General features: G+C 38.0%; 1 protein-coding gene across 9 annotated transcripts in view; it reads right to left on the bottom strand.

Annotated features, from left to right (window-relative positions):
* Positions 1-26,519, bottom strand: part of rbfox1 (RNA binding fox-1 homolog 1) — a 69,675-nt gene that overhangs the window by 13,386 nt on the left and 29,770 nt on the right. For 7 of the 9 annotated variants that reach the window (XR_013304854.1, XR_013304853.1, XM_077618712.1 and 4 more), the window contains 6 exons: positions 8,989-9,267; positions 5,784-5,930; positions 5,537-5,590; positions 4,848-4,940; positions 1,422-1,482; positions 960-1,013 (listed from right to left, as the gene is read on the bottom strand). Coding sequence is in view for 7 of the 9 variants with exons in the window: in XM_077618715.1 (XP_077474841.1) it covers positions 960-1,013; positions 1,422-1,482; positions 4,848-4,940; positions 5,537-5,590; positions 5,784-5,930; positions 8,989-9,267 (688 nt within the window). In the remaining 2 variants the exon portion in view is untranslated. Of the gene's footprint in view, positions 1-959; positions 1,014-1,421; positions 1,483-4,847; positions 4,941-5,536; positions 5,591-5,783; positions 5,931-8,988; positions 9,268-10,847; positions 10,976-26,519 lie in introns of those variants that run through there. The other 2 variants (XM_077618711.1, XM_077618710.1) reach the window with 2 other exon arrangements.

Genomic DNA, 26,519 nt, shown 5'->3' with positions numbered 1-26,519 from the left:
AAGTGGTCCGGAAGATAAATGAATGCTATGAATAAAATAATATGACCCCCTGTGCCTGTGCCCCCACAGGCAGGAGTCATTTTTTCCTGCTTTTCCACTGTGCAGTTCAAGCCTTATAATCAAGCAGCAATTTCTCCTCATTTTATTTGGTAGTCATAACACACAAAGATGTGTATCGGAAATAGACCTCAGTAATGTAGTCGATATGATATGCAACGCTAAACTTGTAATTTTACCCTTTCGTGCATGAATTATGACTTTTGTTTACGATGACTGGGTTTGCATTTAGCGCGTTGGCTGCTGCTGACGGTGCAAGACGTCCAATCTATTCGACCGGGAGGGGCAAGACGTAGATTGGACGTCTATTGCCGTCAATGGCAGCGCCACGTAAGCATTCCAGTCCCCCCCGCTTAAATCAATTGGTGACACCAAGTGTAATTTGAGACCGCGCTGAGAGAAAGTGAAGAGGAAGATCGAGGAATGATTTCCTTTCCTAATTATGCCTCTCTTCAAAAGGGAGATCTAATGAAATGGTAATAGAAACAGTGAAGCATTCATTGACCTAATAAAAAAAAAAGGAACGCTTGGGCCAAAGGACAAGGGTTTCTCAAAGACAGAGTAGGAAAGGAGTGCGGTTGCCAATCGTAGCGATTCATCTTTTGTCACCTTGAGTTAAAGTAGGGACCACAATAGTTACTAATATCACTAAAGGAACATGACAAATCTCTAAATAATCCCAAATTGATGGCTGAGGAGTGATTCAACTTGAAATATATGCCAAAAGATAGATAATTAACAAGCAGAAGGCAGATAGATAAGTGAAAATGTTGACACTAATGGTTTTGTGTCTAGGAATTTCAGTCTTTTAACAACTACCACCACACATAAATACTCTTTGACCTGCGCTGACAGTGAATAAGTTAAAATAATGCTAAATTAAGGAAAGAACATTGATTCACCTGCATAGAATTCTGGGCTGTAGACAGCACTGACTACTGGATTCAACTTCCAGCCTGAAAAAAACACAAATCAAGAATGACAATATGTTTGAGTGTAAACAGGTTCATTCAACTGCTTTACACTTTTCAAAGCACAATTTCTCATTAATCCAATATGTCAGGTTTTAACATCTAAGCTAATGGAGACGCTGTAAAAGTGACAAGCTCCATTCAGTCTGAAAGCTGAACTCAAGCTTCTTGTGTGGGCCACATTTAACAGTATTTTCCCACTTTGCTGCGGGACAATAAAAACTGGGCATCTTGGCGATATGCAATGTATTCAGTTGGAAAAAAAATGTTCTACCAATTTTTCTCAACATATTAAAAACTTCCTTAAGATAATTCCACATTGTGTGTTGGTTCACATACTATGCTGCAAATATACAAGCATGTAGTGCGTTAGTACATTTATGTTAAGCTTACCATTTGCATATGGGTTGACCGTCTTCTTATTTGTCATTACTCGCGCTGTTGCATTGTTGACCTAAAAAGGGGTAGGGAGAGAACTCTGAATTATAACAATTGTGCAACTGTAAATAACAGCTTGTGAAAGTCTGCATGCATCATTTTCTTGTGTTGTGTATAAAGAATTTTTTTTTAGTAAGGAAGCAGCACAGGTCCGTATAAACATTCATGTCATTTGTGTGTTTTCACAGTTGCATTCAGAAACACCGGGGGGAAAAACACATCCAGAACAAATCACCTTTCCTTTCCATTTGCATATTTTCTATTATTTTTCACCATGCACTCTACTTAAGTGACATTTCAGTAAATAAATAGGCAAAAGAAAGAGAAAAAAATCAGATGCATTTTGGGGATTTCTCTAATTTTGTGAACACAGATGCATGCAAAAAGCAGGAAAATGAAACCAAAGGGAAAAAAAAGAAGAAATGTCAATAAAGGCGGGGAAGAAGAAAATATGCTGGAAGATTTATGCAACATCCAGTCAATCTTCGAAATTGAGATAAAGCACCAAAAAAAAACATTCACATTCGGACAACAGCCTGGACTTGCACGTGGAAACTAAAAATCCCAACAGAGATCGTGTCATCAAGTCAATCAACCACCCATTGAAATCATTCCAAAGATAAAATCAAAGTTAACAGGGAAAAGTCAAATGCAGATGCATTATCGTCAAACCAAAATCCATCAATTATTTTCCAACAATCTCTGACGGATGTGCAAAATGGATCATGTCTCAGTCCGTATCGCTTCAACACGCAATTCTAGGAGAACACTTAGTGAATGGACACGTTTACGGTCACTTAGGAAAAAAAATATAAAGTCAATATACAGCATCAACCCAACCACAATTCAAAAAGAAATGTCACGTGAGATTTAGCGTTGCAAACGTTCGAGAGGAAGAGAGAGAGGAAATGCTGGCAGAATGGCTTGCTCGCCCACACTTACCATTCCCAAACCTTTTGGCCCCGCCCACTTGTTTGTGTACTGTTACCGATGTAACTTTGTTGGATGGGGCCCTAAACAAGCTACCGTTGGAAGGAGGGAATGAGAAAGGAATAAGCATCATTGTATTCAGGTGGCCAAGAAAACTTTGCAATCATTCCACTGCACAAACTCTCTCTTCTAGCTCTCCACTTCTTTTTTTAACCCCTTAGTCACATGTGTCAAAGTGGCGGCCCGGGGGGCCAAATCTGGCCCGCCGCATCATTTTGTGGCCCGGGAAAGTAAATCATGAGTGCGGACTTTCTGTTTTAGGATCAAATTAAAATGAGTATAGATGTATATTAAATTTCCTGATTTTCCCCCTTTTAAATCAATAATTGTAATTTTTTAATCTTTTTTTCTGTGTTTTTAGTTCAAAAATCATTTTGTAAAATCTAAAAATATATTTAAAAAAAGCTAAAATAAACATTGTTTTAGATCTATAAAAAACTGAATATTCAGGGCTTTTAATCCAGTTCTTTTAATCAATTTATTTTAAAAAAATCTAAATATTATATCTAAAATGGTCCGGCCCACGTGAAATCAAGTTGACGTTAAAGCAGCCCGCGAAACAACCCGAGTCTGACACCCCTGCTCTAAGGGTATTTTGTCTTTTCATTAAACCAGTATAAAAAAAAACTGTTACTATTTCTGAAAAATAAAAGAAAACCTACTTTCAATCAGTCGCTTGTAGCAATGATTTAAGGACGTATTCATTCTGGAAAACCCTGGGATTGGTTAATAAATAATATGCCATTATTATTAAATAAGTTACAATAAGTCATTTAAGAGGCAAAATTATGTTGGAAGTAAGGGATTCATTATACAAGATGTGACGAACAGGTATATATATATATATATATATATATATATATATATATATATATATATATATATATATATATATATATATATATATATATATATATATATATATATATATATATATATATATATATATATATATATATATATATATATAAATATATAAATAGTTTTTTTCTTGAATGACCATCAATTCCAGTGACAGTGTAAAATGAAATATAAACAAGGATTATCAAATCCTTGTCATCCTTCATTCAGAGGAATTTGCTGCAAATACAAGCGGTTTAATATTCAAACTGATAAGCATGATTGCTTTTTTCATTGTCGCAAACACTCTCTTCATTTTGAACATGATGGCTGTAACATGTCGTGAACAGGCTGCAGGAAACGAAAGCCAAATTTGAGAGTGCAGACCCCCCAAACACAATCTCACGAACCAATGAGAGATGCTTTGCCCTCCAAGGAACGAAGTTCACTATGCCAATAGCGGCTGAAGTTGGAGAAATAAAAAAAAAAATGGGGGAAGTCTTCGAGTACCCCAGGTGTGTGGGGAAACCAGCTTGAGAGTGAATGAAAAACTACACTGTGTTTGTGTGCAAAATACACATTTCTTTTTTGGTCTCACTGTCTGAAGTCAAATCAGACTGAACCTTTCCTATTTCAGGTCAGTCAGGCTTAACAAAATTAATTGATTTTGTTGAAATAGAGATTTTTAGGAGAACTCGGACGCAAGAAAAAAATGAAAAAAAGCTATAAGGGCCCCATCCTGCAGATTTCCAGATATATTAGCCAAAAGTAATATATCAGAACTGAATAAGAGTTATAAGAGTAAACCGTCCTCACTGTAAACAGTAATTTTTCTAAAAACCTTCTCTCAAGTGCATTTTCCATGATTTACAGATATCATTCAGTATTTATATATTTTTTAATGAAATAGCCAAAATAACACTTTTGGCCTAATATTGTTTTTATAAACAAAAAGATTCATGTCATTGTGAGGCCGCCACAATAGTTTCTATTTATATTTTAAAATGCTCTTGTGTAAACGTGGCATGGGAAAGGTTCCATTTTCCATTTGATCCTGTGCAGGAAATGTGGTAGAGAGATTTTTTTTCCACCCTTATGCCACACTTTGGGAAATAATGCGCAACAAATAAAACCGCCTACTGACTGAATGTGGTTTTAAGAAAACTGCAGGCACATACAAAAGTAACACGTAAATTGACTTTTGAATGCCCTTTCATAGAAAATCTATAAGATGTGTGTGTTGTGGTCCACAATTGAATGCACACACAAACACACGATCTTTCTCTATTTTTCTTTGACATATTCATGTCCGAAGAATTTGTCTGCATGTCAATGGTCTGCAGTCCTCGTCCTGCTTTGTTATTGATTTGTTGGCATTGGTCTCTGTCATTAGTTGGCTTTTACCTATTGTCGTTTCGTGCCCGTTTTTAGGAATTTTCCTTGCAACTAAATCTAGAAAGTCACAATACCTTATTCATACGCATGTATCAATAGGTGACAAATAGGACAAGGAAAAGAGAGAAGAAGAAAGGAAGATTTGAGCACACATACCTCAATTTTACGGCCTTCAACCACAGTGCCGTGTAATTTCTCCCTGGCCCTGTCAGCTTCCATACTATGCTCGAATGTTACGAATCCAAATCCCTGCGCAAAAAAAGAGCAAAATTTGTATTTGTACTTTTGTCCACTTGTTACATTTATGATCACATTTAATTGCACATTTAGGCAACATTGGGGAAAAAAATACACTACTGTAGTGTGCTTTACCATTAAAACTTCACTTGGAAAATGAAATGATGCATGTGATAAAGTCATATGGCAGTAAGCTAGATAACATTAGTCCAAGGACAATATCTCAATGCTGCCTTATTGATCTGCCATGTCTCTTCAGTTTGTTCATTTAATTGAGAGAGGTGATATTTGATTATCTTTCAACACCTGCAACCAATACGCCGTGTAAAATATCAATGTGAAAATGTTGTTCCTCATTAATTACGTTAGTCAGTCATTAGCCCTCTTTTTTTTGCTGTAATTAATTTGTAACTATTTTGTAACTGCAGCCATCTACCCAGTTTTTTTGGTCAGCAGAAAATAAAGTGTACAATTCCTTTATTTTGTTCCACATGAATGGATTTATATTTAAAAAAAAATACTTCAACTGTCCTTAGCAAAAGAGTTAACACTAAAAAATAAATCCTTAAATAGAACTATTAGAAATGCTCAGAAAAATAATCACTGACCTTCGAACCACGCTCGTTGAAGATGATTTCCACATCTAAGATTTTTCCAAATTGCTGTTATTAAATGAAAACAGAGAGGTCACTTTTGAAATCAGCAGCAATACAGAGCATACCATCATTACAGCAACAGAAAATAATGTCAATAATTTACAGATACAATGTGTTCTAGGCTAAATAGTATTTTCCCCCCACATTTCATTTTCTGAAGCAAATCCGAGGGAAAAATGGACTGATATTTTGTACTCACGCCAAACATTTGTCTGAGGTCTGGGTCTCTAAACCTGAAGGGGATGTTTGAGACATGTAGTCTTTTGGGTTGAACCTTGCCGTCTGTGCACTCAGGTACAGTCTGCGTTGCTGGATGACTATCTGTCTGTGCAGGATCGTCTGTCTGCTGGAAAACACAAATGATTAGTAAACCGCACAATTAGGAACATTTTCAAAATGAGGAAATAATAAATGACTTCCATAAATGATGTCATGCACTCACTACGTTGTGTCTTTTGTTCATTATCCCATAATATAACTTTCTTAAGTGATACATTCTTAGGCCCATGGCTATGTTTATTGTCAATATTCAGGTTAAGGTCAATATTGTCTTTTTCTATTATTCTTAGGAGCTTAAGACCCTGCAAAGTAAGTTTCATTATTTTTGTTTCTAAATACATGAAGTATGTTAAATGCTAAAAACATGCAGAGTGGGTGTATGTACAGTAAACCTTCATGTATGATGTATTTTGAACATCTGAACATTTTAATAACAATGCATGATTGTGAAGGACTGTAGAAAAGAAAATATTTTACAATCTTACAACCCCTCAAATTTGAAGGGGTGGGGAGAAGTAATGACTTTGACAATTATAATTGCATTCCAAATAGTATCCATTTTTGAAATCTCATTAAAAGCACAGCAGAGATCTCAATTTTCAAAACGTCTGTTTCAATGGAGTTATTCACATATTCAGCTGTTTTCTACATGCAAACAGTTTGATTCATTTGGGGAAAATTCTAAGTTCTTGCCATTTAAAACTACAGTAAATACCTGGGTTTGCATAATAAACACGTATAAAATTAAGAGATTTCAATAGAAAAAGAAGAAAAAAAACATCCAACTAAACATATGCTACAAAAACTTAAAATCTTGTGCGTGACAGGTTTAAAAAAAAGTCATGCCCACGTACAACAATATTCCTCCCATTTCAACCACCTCTCTTTTTTTCTGCCTTGTGCTTAGTCCAAAGCTATAAGCTATCTAAAAATACAGCGACTGTGTGGGTTAGTGGTGTGTGTGTGTGTGTGTGTTTCAGATCAAGAAACAGAAGCAGCATAAGGCCAGCAGACTGCAAGTCTTCCACGCAATGCCTAAGTATACATCGGAACACGAGAAGAAGCGCGCACGTACCCAGCCACAACTGCCATCTGTGTGTGGCAACATCCGCCTACTCTCTCAGCAAGGATGTAAAACAAACAAATAAACACACTGAGCATCTCGTCCCGTTTGGCATCAGAAACTGATATGTGAAGTGAGGACAGGCTTGAGTCGGGCATATTGATGAAATCAAATGGAGTCTAGCACAAACATTGTTACCAATTAGCTTGGATGCAGTGTTGCCACACTCCTAAAATAATGGACAAAGTCATTTGGACTGTTTTTCAGTCTTGGCGGTAAATGAGTGAAGGCCTACAAACAACAAAATAATTTAAAAAAAATATGTATTACTATGTATTAGGGATATCCGCGATCTGATTATGTGATTGGTAATTATGTCCTTTTTTTAATCATTTAAAAGATCGATATCGGATGAAAAAGATTGGATTTTCAATATTGATTTTTTAAGTTGAAAATCTTTGCCTCTCCATTGACGCCAATTGCTGACCAATCCATTTTGACTGGGGAACCTGGCAGCGACTGTTCAATGTGTTAAGGGCTACAAAGCGATAAAATATGATATGCAAAGATATCGTCAAAAGAAACAAACAAAAGTATGTTTTGTACTACACAAAAGTTTTAGACGATCAGAATAAGGTGAAAAAATGTGTTTAACAACCATGAATTATAAAAATAATTATGCTGGACAAGGATATTCTTGTTTTCTGTATCTTCTCATTTTATAGTCTGAGATGCACTTTTGTAGGAGTAGGCAGGTTGGCATTAAAACGGAGTCTTCCTGTTGATCAACTTTAATTATGTGTTTAACTTTGTCTTATTAATGATCAAGCCATCTGGTGTAGTTTTTGTTTACCCCCCACTTTTAATTTTGATAGCTTTGTCCTCCGATGTTGACTACTTTCCTTTACCGATGGGTAGCTTTATTCTGCATCCCAAAACAAAATAAATAACTTTGGCCCAGTTACAGTAGACATCTAATTTGTGTATTAATATCACTGAGTTACTGCTGCTTTCATGTTATTTTGGGAATCTTACTCCTTGCAGGAACAAACAGTTGATGTGAAACGGTTGGAAGTTACACCCCCCAAAAAGAGAGGGAGCAAGAAGAGAGGGTGAGACAAAAAAAGAGTGTGTGTGAGAGACGAGGATAAGATTTCAGAAAGGAAAGAAAAATATAGCGGTGAGTTGATGTGTGGGAATGAGCCCAGCAGACAGCCAGACTGAAAGGAAAACCAATGAGCCCTCCAGATGCCTTTTTTTTCATGTTTCGTCCCCTTAAAGCAGCAGTGTCCAAACTACGGCCTGCGGGCTAACTGTGGGCCTCTGCCCATTTTTTTTATTGTCCCGCAGCAAAGAAAATACTATATCATTGAATATGGCCGCACAAGAAACTTAAATTCATCTTATGTTATGTTGCACTTCTCAGCGTCAACAGTAGGTGGAATTGAGTGATCGTGTTATTGTCATTGACAGCGATAAGCGTCCAATCCAATTTGTCTAGGGCAAGGGTGTCAGACTCGGGTTGGTTCGTGGGCTGCGTTAACGTCAATTCGATTTCATGTGGGCCGGACCATTTTAGATATAATATTTATTTTTTTAATAAATGGATTAAAAGAACTGGAAAAAAGCCCTGAATATTCAGTTTTTTATAGATCTAAAAGAATGTTTATTTTAGCTTTTTTATATATATTTTTTTAGATTTTACAAAATGATTTTTGGACTAAAAACACTGAAAAAAATGATTTAAAAATTACAATTATTGATTTAAAAGGGGTAAAATCAGGAAATTTAATAAACATCTATACTCTTCATTTTAATTTGATCCTAAAACAGAAAGTCGGCACTCATGATTTACTTTCCCGGGCCTCACAAAATGATGCGGCGGGCCAGATTTGGCCCCCGGGCCGCCATTTTGACACATGTGGTCTAGGGGCAAAAAGAAGCCTCCGGAGTCAGAGACATTAGCAACATTTGGAAAGGACCAATAATAGATAAATAAAACCTAATTCTCTGAAGCCATCCATGTTGAATTCATTGGACTATTCATCTTATGGTGTCTTACTGTGGCTGTGCCGGTGACTGTCTGACGGATGATATCTGGTCCATTCTGGTCGCTGTGGGTCTGTGGAGACTGGTACATATTAAGTGGATGCTCGCTGACAGAGGCCTGAACTCCAGAGTAGTCTTGAGGTACTGGGTGCTGGTGTGAATGCGGATGTGGGTGAGGATGCGAAGCTGTGAATTCAGCGGTAATGCCATTCTGAGGGGCGGGGGGAAACTGAGCTGATGGGTACGTCTGGGCCATGGATGGATCTGTGGGTGCTGATGTGTCCTGGTTACCCTGTGAAGAAAAGGAGGGCACCTTTAAATATTACAGCAACAAAAAAAAACATTGCGAAAATGAGCACCCACCCTATGGATACGTCATGACGCTCGTAGGACATTCATTCTGTATTTTGCCGTGAGAGAAGGAGAGTGCAAAACAGATACAGATCTTGGCTAAACGTGCTGCAGTGTAATAAGAACCACATTTAGAGCTCCGAAATATGTTTAACGTGGCAGAGCACTGCACACAAAAACCCGCCCACCAACCCATATGCATGAGCTCAATTGGGGGTGGGGGGCTGAGATTTATACAACTGTGACAGACATACCGGTGTATAGAGTTAGTTTTTACTGTAAAGAAAATACAATGCTGTACTTGCAATTAAGTGTGTTACATAGTAAAATGGCAATTTAAAGTAAGGCTTATCTTAAAAAGAAAATCTCACAGGAGTTTGAATCAAAGTGATCATTAGTTCTTTCAGTTGAGTGCAACAAATTCAACAATATTTCTTCACTCGTATCCTAGGAGGTAACATCATATTTATATGGGTTAGGGTTATTATTAAACCCTGTAGTATTATTGGTGATTTTTGCTGTTATCCTGTACACTACTAGCATGGCAGGCATACGGTTCTGCTCGATTCATTCATTCATCATGCAGTAATGTGTGGCCAACCTCAAGTCCTCTAACCAGCTCTCGGCCATCTGATGACCGAGCCAATCAGGGGAAAGACGTGATCAAGAAGCGGCCATCTGGTTTAATTCACTGGCGGCGAGCAAAGGGGTCGTTGTAGAAAGGTCAATTTCCAAAGTTTTTCTCAAAATAACACTTTGTTTCCTCATCAAAAGTACGTCATTAAAAGCTTTTTTGACAGGAAACGATGTTTTTGGGCACCTCCTTATCCAATACACGTCATACTAAAGTGTAGTAATGTGTACAAGAATAGGCATCGTCCAATCAGCTGCCATAAATGCCTTGAAGGTTCCTCCCACGAAAATGGTCTCGATTGGATCTTTTCTCAGATTGATGTGTGTAGTGTGTAGCAGACATCTGGAACAATCAATCTGGCGTGCCAGGCTATGATAGGGGAGATCCCCCAATACATCGATACATGTCTGACACCTATAGTGTAAGTGTATATTGTTTTACAAGTCAAAGGGAAAAAAATCAATTGTCCCTTGCATCCTTCAATTCTTCTGAAAATGGAGATCCCCTCCAATTCGTCAATTAAACCAACTCAAAATATAGTCGTAAAAGAACAATTTCTGCTGAACAAACACTTCTACATTGAGCAGATGCAACTACAGTACTTCCACTTTTTGTTACTCTATATAAACATAACCATTCCAACATGCTTTTGCACAGACGAAAACATAAAAATGGGGTTTACCGACGCTCTCACACACACAGACCACTGCTCACGTGACCCATAAAAGCGGCATACAGCAAGCTGCTTTCTGCAGTCACAGCATAAACAGCATGGTGCCACAGAGTAGCAGTAGAAGTGACAATGAGGAAGCGAGAGAGAGAGAGAATGAGAGAGAGAGAGAGGGATGAAGCAAGAAAAGAAATGTGTACAGTATTCTCAGGGGTACCTGCTCTACCATGTCGACTCTGCCTTCCATGCATATCCAGCTGTGCTATAAAGTCCAGCCCTGCAGTGTTTGCCTACAGCTAGCATCTATTATGGATGGCTCTGTGTCTGTGAATGTGTGTATACGAGAAAGTGTGTGTGAGTGAGTGAGTGAGTGAGTGAGTGAGCAGCAGGAGGAGGTGCTACTGGGAATGACAGAAGCATTCCTTAAAACTGTCCATGTTTTTTTTTCTTCCCTGCAACTTAGTTTCTCTTCAAACTTTCACTCTCATTTTTAAGCATAAGGAAAAGGACACCGTTCCCTGTAAAGAAAGACATTAGTGAGGTTTGGCATGATCACAGTTTAGATTTATAGTGTAGGAACAATAATACAAACACGAAATGGGGAAAAACAGACAAGTTAAAATTGGAGAGTATTTCACTGGCCTCTTTCTTCGGGGGTCAATCGTAGAGTTTTAAAATTCAAAATAATATTAAATAGACACCAAAAAAACATGATGTCCCTACATCGTGGTTATTCACCTATTGCGGCAGGTCTTGGAACTTATTAACCGTGATAAACGAGGTATTACTTGAACTCATGACTGCCATTGATACAGAGTGACATCCAGTTGGATTGAACATCTATCGCCGTCAATGGTAGTGAAAGATGATGAATCAATGCCAGCCTTTCTCGCTGAAATAAAATTGATGTCTATAACTGTCAACAGCAGTGAATGAGTTAAAGGGATAACAGCAAGAAAATAATTCCGAAGTAAAAAAAATCTAATTCTACCATTTGAGCTAAAGAGAGGCACTTTATCAGTGACTACTGCCATTTAGTGTCAAAGCTGACAAGTGCAACAGAATGTAGGGTGAACTCTGGAATATAATGTGGGCCACATTGAATGACATCTTCATAACTTGCTGCGGGCAACACTATGCCCGCGGCTCATAGTTAGAACACCTTGTTTTAGACCAGCCATTTCATTAAAGCCAATGAGTTGTGAAGACCTCCAACGTAGAGCACGCCATATGCCAGAGACGAGAAAGATAAGGGAAAAACAGTTAATGGAGAGAACCCCCTGCTAGTACAACTGAGCAATTCATTTGCGGGTAAGATGTACTGATGTGATTGATGAAATTCCAAAAGCTCTTTGCTGGAATGTTTTCCCATTAAATATCCATTTTCATACATTGACGACCTGGGACACCACTAACTGTAACAACGCTTTCAGATAGAGAGCAGATAAGCGAGGCTCAGCATTTATTTTTTCAATTCTAATCTTTCCTCATCCATGTCATGTGTACAGTATGCCATCATGTCGACAAATAATTGACTGACAGAGGGGAGGTGAATAAGCAAAAAACGAAAGCTGGTCAGCGACTTCTGTTTCAGCTGCTGACCACAAGTGCATTGTTGCTTGGCAAAAGCTCCATTCTCTTCTTCTTGAGGTTGTCCACTTCCTCTAGCATGACCTATCGTTTCTCTTTTTTGCACATTCCTATTCCTCGAGGTACAGAACTGAACAAACTGTTATAGTTATTTAACAATATGTAGTATCTTATTCCATAGGTTATCTACAATTACTCTCTGGGTTATCATTCTCCTTATGTTTAACCATAATACCCAGATTTTATTGGCCCGCCACAAATGATGAAAATAACATTGAATATATGGCAAGCACAAGAAAGCCTATATTCTGTTGCACTTTTCAGCTTTACCATTAGAAGAGTTTTAACAGTGCATCATAGACTAAGGTTCTTGTGTGAGCCAAATTCTATCATTTAGATCACATGTGTCAAAGTAGCGGCCCGGGGGCCAAATCTGGCCCGCCGCATCATTTTGTGTGGCCTGGGAAAGTAAATCATGAGTGCCGACTTTCTGTTTTAGGATCAAATTAAAATAGAGTATAGATGTATATTAAATTTCCTGATTTTCCCCCTTTTAAATCAATAATTGTAATTTTTTAAATATTTTTTTTCTGTTTCAAAAATCATTTTGTAAAATCTAAAAATATATTTTAAAAAAAGCTAAAATAAACATTGTTTTAGATCTATGAAAAACTGAATATTCAGGGCCTTTAATCCAGTTCTTTTAATCCATTTATAAAAAAAATATGTAAATATCATATCTAAAATGGTTACTAGCGACCTCTATCATGTGCTGCTAACCACTTTACTCACTTTCATATATATATATATATATATATATATATATATATATATATATATATATATATATATATATATATATATATATATATATATATATATATATATATATATATATATATTTTTTTTATATTTATATATATATATATTTTTTTTTATATATTTATTTTTATTTTTTTATGCCTGCATATGTGTGCACTTTAAAGTGAAGCTTCAAATCTCAATGTACTTGGATAATGGCAATAAAGGGATTCAATTCAATTTGCTGCAGGCTGCTAAAAATTGGGCAGCGAGCCGCAGTTAGCCGGCCAGCCGTAGTTTGGGCGCACTATCAAAATGGGTTTGCACATAAGGCAGTTATCAAGCCGATATTTCTACTTCATCTTGGCCTGTCTTTCCATTGGTTGCTTCTCACAGATGCTCCTCCATTTTTTTTTAAACACAGCCCACATACAATACTGTACATCTCAGGCTGGAAATGGCTATAGTTCGCAACATAAAAAAAATGACAGTAATAAATCACAACGCAAGCAGAGAACGGCTATACACATACTTGTACATAGGCTCACACATATACACACTGGCGGTGTATCATCCACAGATCAATGGCTCACTAAACTGGCATGGCCTTCTGACTGTCTGATGGCCCAGACACACACACACACACAGAGGAAGCGAATGGACGCACAAGTGGGGAAAGGGTGGGAATCATGGGTGGCATGTGTGTGTGTGTGTGTGTGTGTGTGTACGTGTCTGTGCGTCTGTGCTGGATGTGTGTTTATATTGGTCTTGTAGTTGACAGATGGTTTGGGATGAGATGAGGCAAGGTGTGCCCGAGCGGAGCTACAGCGAAGAATGAAGATTGAGCACGCGAGTACAAAAACATGCATGGGCGTGCACACACCCACACAAGTACACCAAGTATGTTTGCTCCTGTGGCCACTTTACGCAAAATGTGTATATAAGTATGTTACAGTAATTGTGGGGAAGCTTTGCAAAGTGTGTATTTGTAGTGTTTGTTTGTATATGTAGTATACTGTGTGATGTAGTGAGTGGCGTGTGCCAGTTTTATTAAACATTTGCTATTGTGCTTCACAAGCTAACAGATGTTAGCCCGTTATTGGGATCAGCATTTTCATTTTTGTTGCATTGAAAATCCATCATAACTGCATATGCAACTAGATGAGAGTGATGGTGGTTGTTAAAATACTAATGATGCCTTGATAATATTCACCACCCATCTGTGGTCCTGCGACTTGTACTTTACACAAACTTTGAAAAATGCTCATAAATAAAGACGTTTTAAGAGCAACTTTGTGTTGCCTTTTATGACTTAACAATATGCTCGATTGTGTCTAAACTAGACTAGATTGTCAACAGTCTAAAATGAAACCTTTCTGACAGCTAAGGAATTGGTTAGAAATGCACTTCAACTATTCAATGAATCGCTCTAATATTTTAATAAACATTAAGGAAACACTTTTTTTTGCAAATACTGAATGATTAAGCTTGGATCTTCCCATTTTAAAAGTCAATTGTCAGCCTGTAAAAGTTGAGGATGATCCAAAAAAGCTGAAGCACCGGGAGAGTTTGTTAATTTGATTAATTAAATGGTTAAGAAATTAAAGGCTGCCAATTGGCTCTTATCATAGAAGCCAATATGGCAGAGTGTGTGAATATGGGTGTATGCAAACATTTTGCAATCAGGGAAATCTTGCCATAACGCATTAAATACTTTTAAGTACTTTTTTTGTGTTAATTTTCAAAACCTTGCACGGAAATTGTAAGAGTTTGCAGAATGGAAGACGAGGTGCAGAATATTACCGTTTACTACCTGCAGTTTCATTTAATTAATCGTTTCGTTTAATGCGATCTTCTGAACTTTATGGTTTTTCTTTTATGATACATGCACTCATGTCTATGTTTACAATATCAAGGTCAAGTGGGTAGCTTATTTAAATATTTCCCTGAACTTTCTCAGTAAAGCGAATAAATCTGCTTGCACAGTGTTTTGCTTTTGCAAATCGTTTCATGAGGAAATTCTGACATTATCGTTGCACTCATAACTGGTAAGTTTCATGTTGTGGAATCTCCCCCCCAAAAATGACTAGGTTGCCTATATTCAACAACAAATTGAATATGTACATATGCCTGTCTTCCCGCGTCAAATTCTTCAGGGAAAATTAATGTTATGCAGGCACAAACACTCAACAGCCTGTTCCAGCGACAGTGTATTAGCCGAGTCAGACATCAGGGAGATTTCTGTTTCAGCAGCGAGCCAGCAGCGTTGGCTCGCTGCTGCCGCAGTCCCAAAATCACACGGGAGTGGAAACGTTATGCAACGGAATTGAGATGCACTCTCTGCACGCTTAACACCCACGGAAAATAGCAGGGTTCCCAAGCAGTACGGGCAGGCTGTAAATAATGCATGTAAGAATAAGAACGCAGAACACACGGGCGGGCGGGCACACCCAAGCACACGCATTTCCTTTCTAAATGAGTCGTCTTGGAAACGAAACAATATTATTTTATGGGTGCTTACTTTTACAAAAATGAGTGAGCAAATCAGGGTAATCTTCATCATCGTGTGTAAGTAATGCAATTGAACCTTTTCATGGATGAATGATGGTTTTTTTAAAGTCATTGGCTTCCAGGATGGGGCTAGATGTCCAATTCGTTTTGACTGGGAGGGCTGAATGAATGCTCTTAGCGTGCCTTGGGACTTTTAAAAGTGTGCCATGGCTTAAAGAAGGTTGGAGGGGGGAAAAAAAACTCAGGCGCAAGAAGACTGATAGGCTGATGCTCTGCTGACATGTTAGGTGAATGATATAAGTACTTCATTCATAGATAAGTGAACATCATGCGTCAGAGTCTTTGAATCAGTGGATATGTTGACATGCAGCTGATATTCAGGTTAAGGTTAACATTAGGTTTAATCGACATCGGGAATAATGCGTTTAGTTGTAAGGAGAAAGATAATAGTGCTGCTCCAGAAAGAAACACAAGAATTTATAGGCATGACTGCACATGACACCTTAAAACACATGTCAAAGTGGCGGACTGGGGGCGAAATCTAGCCCGCCGTATCATTTTGTGTGGCCCGGGAAAGTAAATCATGAGTGCCGACTTTCTGTTTTAGGATGAAATTAAAATGAAGAGTATAGATGTATATTAAATTTCCTGATTTCCCCCTTTTAAATCAATAATTGTAATTTTTTAATCCATTTTTTCGGTGTTTTAAGTTCAAAAATCATTTTGTAAAATGTAAAAATATAAAAAAAAAGCTTAAATAAACATTGTTTTAGATCTATAAGAAACTGAATATTCAGGGCTTTTAATCCAGTTCTTTTAATCCGTTTATAAAAAAAAAATCTAAATATTATATCTAAAATGGTCCGGCCCACGTGAAATCAAGTTGACGTTAAAGCGGCCCGCGAACCAACCCGAGTCTGACACCCCTTCTCTAGATCACATGTGTCAAAGTGGTGGCCCGGGGGCCACATCTGGCCCGCCGCATCATTTTGTGTGGCCCGAGAAAGTAAATGATGAGTGCCAACTTTCTGTTTTATGATGAAATTCAAATGAAGATTGTAGATTATTTCCTGTTTCCTCATTTTAAATCAATAATTGCAAAAAAATGTACTAATTTGAATGTCCAAAAATGATCTATCGATTAGCACGATCAAGAAAGCTGTCAATTTATTAATCGATTAATTTTGGCAGCCTTGTTGGAAGACATAACAGCCCTGCGGATGTAATCGAAACTACCATGTGGCCCGGGACAAAAAATGAGTTTGACACCCCTGCCTTAAAAGCTACAGTTATAATAATTCAAAAACTATTGACGCATTTAGAGTCCATGATTCAGTTTTGGCAAAAATCAAGATTAACATAACATTTTTTTTAACTCTATTAACCATTTTTTTCATGTGTATAACTCTACAAATGAGCTCGGTGGTTTCTGCTGGGCTGTTTTCTTTTTGGAAAAGGCACATTTAAAATGCAAATGTCATTATCACTTGCTCATAAATATAAGCAAGCCATAGCCCCACTTGGCCAAATGACAACATTGGAAAGGACTCTCAGGCTGCTCCAATTAGCTGTCATTAAGTCCAACATTTTAGATGATCAGTCACACTGGCACGCGTGCGGATTCACACAGGCACATCAGCACAAAAAGATCTACACACAATCAGCGAAACAAGCGAGAAGTTATTAAAGCTGTAATTAGGGTTGAAATTTAATCAGGCAGATTTTGCAACTTTTTAATTTTTAAATCCATCATGTCATAACACTTGTCTTTGGTCTTCAACGTGAAAAAACGTTTTGTCATTCTGTGCCTCGAGTCGTTCTTTAGCTTTCGACCAGTTCATCTCTTTCTGTTAGTATTAGATTTTAGAACAGAGTTCTGACAACGTTAGCCTGGTGTAAATACGCCCTTAGCGCTAAGACTTTTTTTTTATTCCAGCCACAAAGGGTTCAAAAAGACATTGTAACATTACAGCTGAACATATTAATTGGACATCAGACATTTGGAACAAACTCTGATTTTTCAACGAAGCACCTTTTGCCCTCAACCAAAACTTCAAAAAGACATAACAGCTCCTTAATTGACTCTAACTTAGGGGTGTCAAACTCAGTTTGCTTGGCGGGCCACATTAATGCCAACTTGATCTTATCTGGGCTGTACCAGTTTATTTATGGCCCAAAAAGTCAATTTACTGGCCGCCATTGACGGAGCGAGATGTCCAATTCATTTTGACTGGGAGGGGCGAACGAACAAAGTGCGAGTCAAAAGCATCTAGCGCCGTCAATGGCACTGAAAAATGAGCCTTCACAGCCAGTTTAAGTAAGTGAATTGGATATCTATCATTGTCAATAGCAGGCATTCGTTCATTTTGCGCCCTTTCTTCAATTTTAGGTTACTTCCAGGTCACTTTAGGTAAATCGTGTGTCATTACCTATTGATTTTGAGGGACTTTCCGAGATGCTTTGATGGCAAGGCACGAATGAACGAATGTGATTGCGGATAGAAAATTAAGCAACGCGCATTATAGTGCGCTCACTTCATCACACATTTCACAAACATCTGGTTTTGCGGCGTCCTTGTTGAAAATAAATGAAAGCATTGAATTCTGTATGTACACTATGAATGAGCTACAAAGTGGCCCCACATTTGACACGCCTGCTCTAACCCTTTCAGGTACAGTGGTCACTATTACATGACTTACAGTATTTTAATTGCCAGATTAGAGTAGCGGCCTGTAGTCCATTTGGACCCATAAAACAGTAGTCCAAAAGACACAGATGGGCAATAATGCAGGAAGTCAGTATAGCCATTTTTGTTCGACAATGTACTTTGCATCAAGGGGATAGTTACACACATTTTGGCAATTATGGCGCTAACAGTGCCTGGAGCTAACGGATGGGCAGAATAGTACTAAGTGATGTCTGTTTAAGGTGAAGAAATTTAATTGGGCGTTCAGTTCAGGCATTTGCTGTTATCACTATTTTGTTAAAAAAAGCAAACAAACACATTTAGTAGGTCAACTAATTCTCTATTACTTGAATTTTATGCCCTATAAATAAATCACGGAACAAATGACAGCTAATTTGTTTGTGGTTTATTAAACGAGGTTTTAGAGCCAGTCTTTTATACTGGCAGCTAGTTTTTATTTGTACTTTTCATGATCCAAGTTAACTGGATGATGCATTGTTACTAGTAACAAAAATGAATAATTGAGCAGGCAATCTGGAGCCTCTCTTTGCCGAGTTTGCGTGCGTTCCCTCTGGATCTTCCGGCTTCCAAAATCATTTATGTTAGGTTAATTGAAGATTGGAAATTGCTTGCCGGCCTGAATGCGAGTGTGAACGCGTGTCTGTCTCTGTGTGTCAGCTATGTGATGGACTGGAGAGCTGTCTGCCTTTCACCCCGAGTCAGCTGGGATAGGCTGGCGCTCCTCTGTGACCCAGCGCAGGACAAGTGCTATGCTTGATGGATAGATGGGTTAATTGGACCATTCTTGAAAGTCAAGCTAGATTCGGGATGTCCAATACCCAATGTTGATTGGATCTACGTAGTTGTGCTGATAATGTGCATCTCCGGAAGCTCATATTTAAAAAAAAAAATCACAGTTGCATATGTCACTTTACGCAGTTTCACAAGCCATCATTGCCTCTCTCTTCGGGGAAAAAAATAAAAACAATCCCATCAATTCATGTAGTCTTCCAAACTTAAGTTAGTAATAAAAGGAATAATCAAAAGGTATTTAAATGTGGCTTTATGTATGCTTTCTGGATGCAATTGCAATTCCTTCACTTATATTACTGTATATTCCGGAAAATGAATCAAACTACTAAGAAAAAAATGTGAAAACAAACCATGTAGGTTAAACCGAATTACACCAAGAATAGCTTTCTTACTTTATTTATAAATTTTCTGAACCGCTTATCTTCACAAGGGTGATGATAGAGGTGCTGGAGCTTATACCAGCTGACTATGAGTACAAGGCAAGGGACACCCTGGTTAATAGCCAATCACAGAGCACCAAGAAGACGAACCACAATTCACATATGTGGGGGAAACTGGATTACCCAGTGAAAACCCATGCAAGCCTGGAGAGACCATGTAAACTCCACACAGTGAAGACCCACCTGAGATCGAACCCTCGACCTAACAACCACAAACCTAACTTGCACTAACCACACCAAAAAATGACAACCGCATTAAAGTATTCAAAATTAATCATCTGACCCAGAATGTCACAATTGTTTCTTTAAATATATTGGACTGTCAAAAAAAATGCAAAATCCAATTCCTTTTGTGATACCCATAAATATCCTTACATTCCTCTTATTTTTTTTTTACATCTTCCTTAGCTGGTAAACCTTAAGAAAATTCTACATTGCAATGCATTGTGCTGTCGATAAACACCTCATTTTAATGAAAAAAAATGAACAAAAGGGTGTAACATATTGAACAATAATAACATATCAGAGAAAGTGCGATGACATTACGTGGGATTTTTTTTCTCACCGCATAATTAGCTAAAAAAGCGGGGAAGAGAAAGAGAGCAGGTAATTACAGCGTATGTGCAAGCACACACGCACAAATTGTACATGTGCACACTCTCATAAGACATTCAGAAATTCCGCTTCAGGAAAATTATCTGCGTGTAGGTGTGTGTGTATGTGCGTGTATGTGTGTGCGGCTCCTTTGCAAAAGTGCTTGCATCGGCAGGTTCACCCTGAGAGCCTCTCAAATCAAATGACCAAGAATAATGCAGTGCAGAGAACTGCTGAGGTTGGCAAGGCAATGCACATACACACACAACACACACACATTTACAGTTGTTTTCCCCTTTTTTTTCTCTCGTCTGTCATTAGTTCTTTCTCATATTACTTTTCTTCTTATCTTTCTTTCTAACGTTTCTTGGAACAGCTAAAGGATCCTTTGTTTTTTTGTTAAAAACACAAACATGGTCCAAAAGGGTAATTTTTCTGACTGAACCTCTGCATTATTTCTTAAGTGTTTTTATTACGTTCATATACAATAAGGATCTCAAACTTGGGGCCAAGAAGATATTTTGTGGTCTGTTTCATATCATTCAGACTTAAAAACGAATTAAAACAAATTGTAAGAAAGTTGTAAAAAACATGTATATAATGAAATTCAGAAAAAATGGTGACGTCACAGTTTAACTGCCATTGACGTTACTAGACGTCTGATCCATTTTAACGGGGAGCGACTTTTGAATAGTTGTCCACTTTCCCTGAAAAATTTAATAAAATATAATATGAAAGAATCTGAGACTGTATATATGTACAGTATATAATAATTTAATGTCCCTGTGAATTAAAATCCAAATATCTAAAAACAATGTATACATATTTCAGAGGTAAAATACTATATTTACTCCCACCAAAGACTGTTTGTGCATATTTAAGTATGTGTGGGTGCTATCGTATGCGTGTGTGTGTGTGTGTGTGTGTGTGTGTGTGTGTGTGTGTGTGTGTGTGTGTGTGTGTGTGTGTGTTCATGGTCCTGGGCCAGTGACTAGCACAGCGCACCATTGTGGATGCTGTATAACAAATAGGACCTGTCAGCCCAAGCGGGGGAGAGCGAGAGACAGCACAAATGATTGATTACTACAGTGTGTGTGTGTATAAGTGTGTCTCACACATGCACAAACACAGTTCTGAAACCAAGCAGAGGTGCTGGTGTCAACAATTTGTCCCTCAGAACTAAAGAGTCGGAAAAAAGCTGGTGTTGTTGGGGGTTTTTTTTGTTGTATTTTTTCCATAGGATGAATCAAATAGAGCAGGGGTCTAGAAACTTTTGAAAAAATGGGCCAACTTGTAATCCTTCCACTATCATTAGTTAGTTGGGATCAGCTTAAAAATAAAATATTACCTGTACACGGCCAATGTTTTGACTGGTAGGAATGATAGAGAATGAACATGGATAACAGTGGCATGGACATCAGATTATTCCTATTGGAAATTTATTTATGTAAAACAAAACATGGAAATTCTACACTGTTTTGCACAATGATGTCAACATGTCAGTTTGACTCCTGAGCTATCCCAGACGACCATGGGCAGCAGGCAGGGGACACCCTGAATTTGTTGGAAGAAGCCAACTGTATGATTGTAACATTTCATTTTCGAATTTAGTGCCCAGTTTTCCTGATTTTACTCCTCTGTTTGCAATCTCTTCTACTTTAAAGAAATATTTTATGTCTTGGAGAAGTAAAATACTATTGCTATTAGTTTCTGTAAACAGTAACAAACTATTCATAGTCGAATATTCAATTTTTAATCCCAATGTAATATACATTAATATCTAAAATGTTCATCCCAACCTTAAATTTCTAACTTGTATTATCACTGACAAACATTTCTGAAATATTGTAAAAGCATGAAAAGCGGATCAAACGATTATTATTAATTCTGAAATCATAGCATGCACACCTGAAACGCATCACGCACGATAACATGATTTATACCTTATCTGATTTAATTCACTAATCCCAAAAAAAATGTGATTAATCTCCTATCAAAACAGTTGTTTGTGGCAGCCAATGTGTGTGCGCGTGCGTGCATACAGGTGGAAACCTGAATGTATGGCCAGGCTTTTGTACGCTGCAATTAATCAGACCACAGTAAATGAGCACCCACATTATACACAGCAAATTTACACCCACACGCACATGCAGACATTCAGTAGTTGGGAGAAATCAATCAGTAGCAGAGATAGTCCAAGTCCATCAGTCTCACTCTCTTTGTGCGTTTGTTTATCTCGCTATGTCTCTCACTCTGTGCTCACTGTGATAAGTGGGTTAAGCTCCTTTGGGTTAATTAGACTGTTTCAAATGTGACTAATTTGCTCCATGTTGGTCCCACAATATGCTAAATGACCTGCGTGAACTGGGTTTTTGCTTTTAAACCCTCCTCTGAACTAATATTTCCCTCCCAAAGGTAGACACTACCCTCTATTGGCCAGTGAAATCTGACATGCCTTTCCCCCCCTTATTTCGTGTTTGTATTATTGTTCCGACATTATAAAATCTTCATACATATTCCAAGCTGCGATGTGGTGAATTCGCAAAATATTACTGCAAACGAAACAACTATTATTATTAAAGTGGACTGTCCATTCATTAAGTTCTATGTACGTTTTTATTTGAATTCTTTAATTGTGTGTGCTTCAATTCCGCTATCTTGTGTTTTGCTAAGTTTATTTCTAACTATAGCTGCTGGAAACTGGTCTGCGAACATGTATTTTTAATGGCTGGAGCTTTCTTTATCTTGACTGTGGTTGACAACATTCAGAGGGACTTTAAATGGCACAAAAGGAGCTATAAAAATCTTGGGACAGTCTTAAATTGTCTTTGTAGACACGTGACGGGAGGTATGAGGACTGAGCAGAGAACGGAGGGTATACTGAACGTTTTGAAGGCTCGCTGGACAACAACTTGGTCACTGTTATTTGTGACTGTGTTCAACGCGGCGGCGATGTCGACGTTTTAGCAACTATTCAATTCGTTTAAATAGTTATTTTGTTCCTGAAGTAATACAAGTGGTTTACCTCTGAGTAGACAACATTGGATACATTTCCCCCCCAAAAATTGGACTTAGATATAACTTATATCTACGATTGTATCGTCTTGTTTTTTTACGAGATCGACATGCACTTCATAGCGACCTATAGTCCGGAAAATACGGTCAAAAATATACCTTATTTCCTAATTTAGCTGTGTCTGGTTCCAAATGTTAGCGAAAAAGACACAAATCCATTTTAAGCGAGTCTTTCTTCCTGGGTATACTACAGTATACTATGTTGCCTAGTTCATTCAATAAGATGTGGTGTTTATATATCCGAGGGCATGTTTGTCACACACATCTCCCGCACACACAAAACAACCATACAGAACGACACTTTAATAAACGTAATCTCATGACTTCCTCTTGGTATTAAAAACATAAAAAGGGCAGGAGTAGGTTATTATTAAATTCCCCAAATAATATAATAACCCAGACGGTGAGCGAGCGGTAGAGGTAGGGAGGGACAGAATGAAATAATGTGGGTATAACTGTAGAGCAAACCCACAAAAGGCCATAGATGGAATGTTAAACAGTTTCCAGATCGATGTCAGCGAACACAACTTGACTAAACCATTTGTTCGGCCGTGAGAGATGTCAATACACCCATGAGGCTCCTCTGTCTCTTCTTTCAGTCCAGTTGTTCACACTCCACACTTTGAAAGCACATTAAATAGCACTCAGAAAACCAAATAGACTCTATTTTTCCATATAAAAAAAGGATAAGGCCTCAATACACTCCATGTCATGAAATCCAACTCCAAATCATCATCTGCGGGATTGTGAGCATCCAGTCGTTCACCCGAAACATTTCCAACACAATTCTGGAGGGCGACGTTTTATTCTTACGGAACGTTCCGATATTTTAACGTTACAGCGAGGGCGAGAATCCAGGAAGAAGAGAGTCTCCAAAAGATAAGAGAGGGGGAAAGCTGCATGGAAATGAAGAAATGGGGGTGGGGGAGTGGTAGACTCCACAACCTCATTATGTCTGTTGGCATTTTAACTCCTTTTGATGATTTAGTAAGAAGAGGGGATGGAGGAGGAGGATGGGAGGAGAAGATGTGTTCTCTTCTATGTCCACAACATCATTTCAATCCTCCGCTCACGCATCCCCCCTTCTGTTCTCCCCACGATGGAGAAGAGAGCACGAGAGAAGAAAAAGAGAAGAAAGAGAAGTGAGCGTCTTTAATTTAGAGGGATCCCAAATGCGTGAAATCCTTTATGCTATCTGGGTCACAGCGTGCCTTACAGGCTGAAGAAACACACCACAGAAAAGTGCCAGCCTGCTGGTTTGCTCAGTCATTCGCTCGCTCTGTTACGTGCGCTGCTCAGAGCGTTCTGGGATGTACAAGTGCTCCGATGACCATATTTGCTTCAAATCTCTATTACGACGAGTGAGCACGCTGCCTTTCTGCCCTCAGAACAGGATGTCTTGTTGTGAGTTCTGTTGGTAGGTGTCTGCCCAAGTACACCGAACAAGAGGGGTGCCCAAAGTTTTTTTGTTTCATCCTCCGAGGGGCCTCTTTCGGAAATATGGTCCCGCTAGAGGATCGGAAACTGAAGCAAAATATTGCGTTAATTTTTTTTATTCTTTGTGCAGGCCTCAACCAAATTGAAGTGGATGTTTATCGTCGTCGATAGCGGCGAAACAGGATCACTCAGAATTAACAGCTACAAGCAAATAGAAAATATCCAGAGGTTTTAGGATGTTGCAATAATTAGGTATTTCCATTTACACTACTGAAAAAAACTTTGTAGAATGAAGAACAGGATATCACAACTAATATAGTTCCATGAATCCCATTTAATTATTGAAGTAAAAGAAAACCCTAAAATTCTATACGGTTTCCAATATTGATTTCAACAGGTTTAAAGTACTGAACTAATGGGAAAGCAATGTTTAAATGACAAGTTACCTCTAGTGTCAAAGATGAGAAATGCAACAGATTGTAGCCTGAATTTAAACTTCTTGTGCGGGCCACGATCTACAATTTTACATAATATGCTGTAGATAATTCCAAATAAAATAACATATTTTTGAACAAATTCAAACTTCTAAATATGAACATTGTAATGAATAAGAAAATAGGAATAATAAAAAACAAATGTGGCCCTCGTGTATTTGACGCTGGGAATTTTCCTTTTAATTTAATTTATTTCTTTTTCTTGTGACCACATATAGACCAATTATTTTGCTGCCATTAATGGGGACAAACGTCCAATCCATTTCAACTGGGAGGCACTGGGAGCGATCGAACAAGAGCATTCATGTCGCCGTTTTTCCCCCATTATCTTTTTTCCATTGGAGCTGTCCATTCAGCACCACAAAATACAACATGACGCCAGTGGGGCTGATGCAAAACCTGTTCTCTCAGCACATTCACACTTATAACATTTTCTTATTATCAATCTCCTTGGTTTTAACCCCAAAAATGAATACATACAAAAAATTGTGATGCCAAATAATCACATAAGGATTCGGCAACATTGTCGTTTGCACTATCTAACATCTAACTTAAGCAGTGTGGGGGGAAATGTATTTTTGAACAAAGAATAGCAAAGTTAGTTGCCTTTGGCCTACTTCTGTATTCTCTTGCTTCTAATCCCCTTTCTTCATCCTTTCCACGTCGCCCGTCCTTTTCTCTCTCTCTCTTTCTGTCTGTCTGTCTCTCTCTCCTTCTCTCTCCTTCCATCTTACACTCCGTTCAAGCGTGCAGTGCTAGCGTGTCGTTACATGAACACACCAATCGCCTGTGCATGACGGTTGCGGAGTAGCGAGTGAAATGAGCAAGTGCAATGAAAGGTGAACGTGAGTCTGTGTCAGTGAGTAATATACGATGTGATGTATGGAATTAGTTATCTAATTCCACTTGAAAGGTAAGCATTTCAAATTAAATATTAAACAGTCAGGTGTCATTTTATATATTCCGTTACAAGTCTGCTTCTTATTCCAGCAGACTGTTTTGACTACAGAATTCTTTTTTTTTTTTTAAAGGAAAATCTATAGGTGCACTTAACGAAGCTCCACATATTATAAAACCTCAGCACTCCACCAGGAAAAGCTGAGCTCTGAGCTCGACTAACCAGAATCTTCTAAGTGTCTCTTGGACATGTCTTAGGAGATTGAGCTTTCCAGTTGGCAGCACCTAATCTTTGGAATAGTTTTTTTTAGGTATCTGGACTCTGCAGACACCTAAAAAGTGTAAAAGACAGAGCCATCCCATGGTTCACATTTTTTAACTTGTCCGTTTCCGCTTGACTGGGGCTAAATTATTCTTCATTTAAAAAGCCCATTTATGAACAGAATTGCCATACAATGTGTTTTGTGATATGACAATAACTTTGGGGCAGGTCTTCCAACAAGGTATAAAAGTTGTCTAAAACAAGAAGGTCCAAACTTTTTTCACTGAGG

This window comes from Stigmatopora argus, chromosome 14 (genome assembly GCF_051989625.1).
Source record: "Stigmatopora argus isolate UIUO_Sarg chromosome 14, RoL_Sarg_1.0, whole genome shotgun sequence".
NCBI classification, from domain to species: domain Eukaryota; kingdom Metazoa; phylum Chordata; class Actinopteri; order Syngnathiformes; family Syngnathidae; genus Stigmatopora; species Stigmatopora argus.
This window is presented reverse-complemented; position numbering and strand designations above follow the sequence as displayed.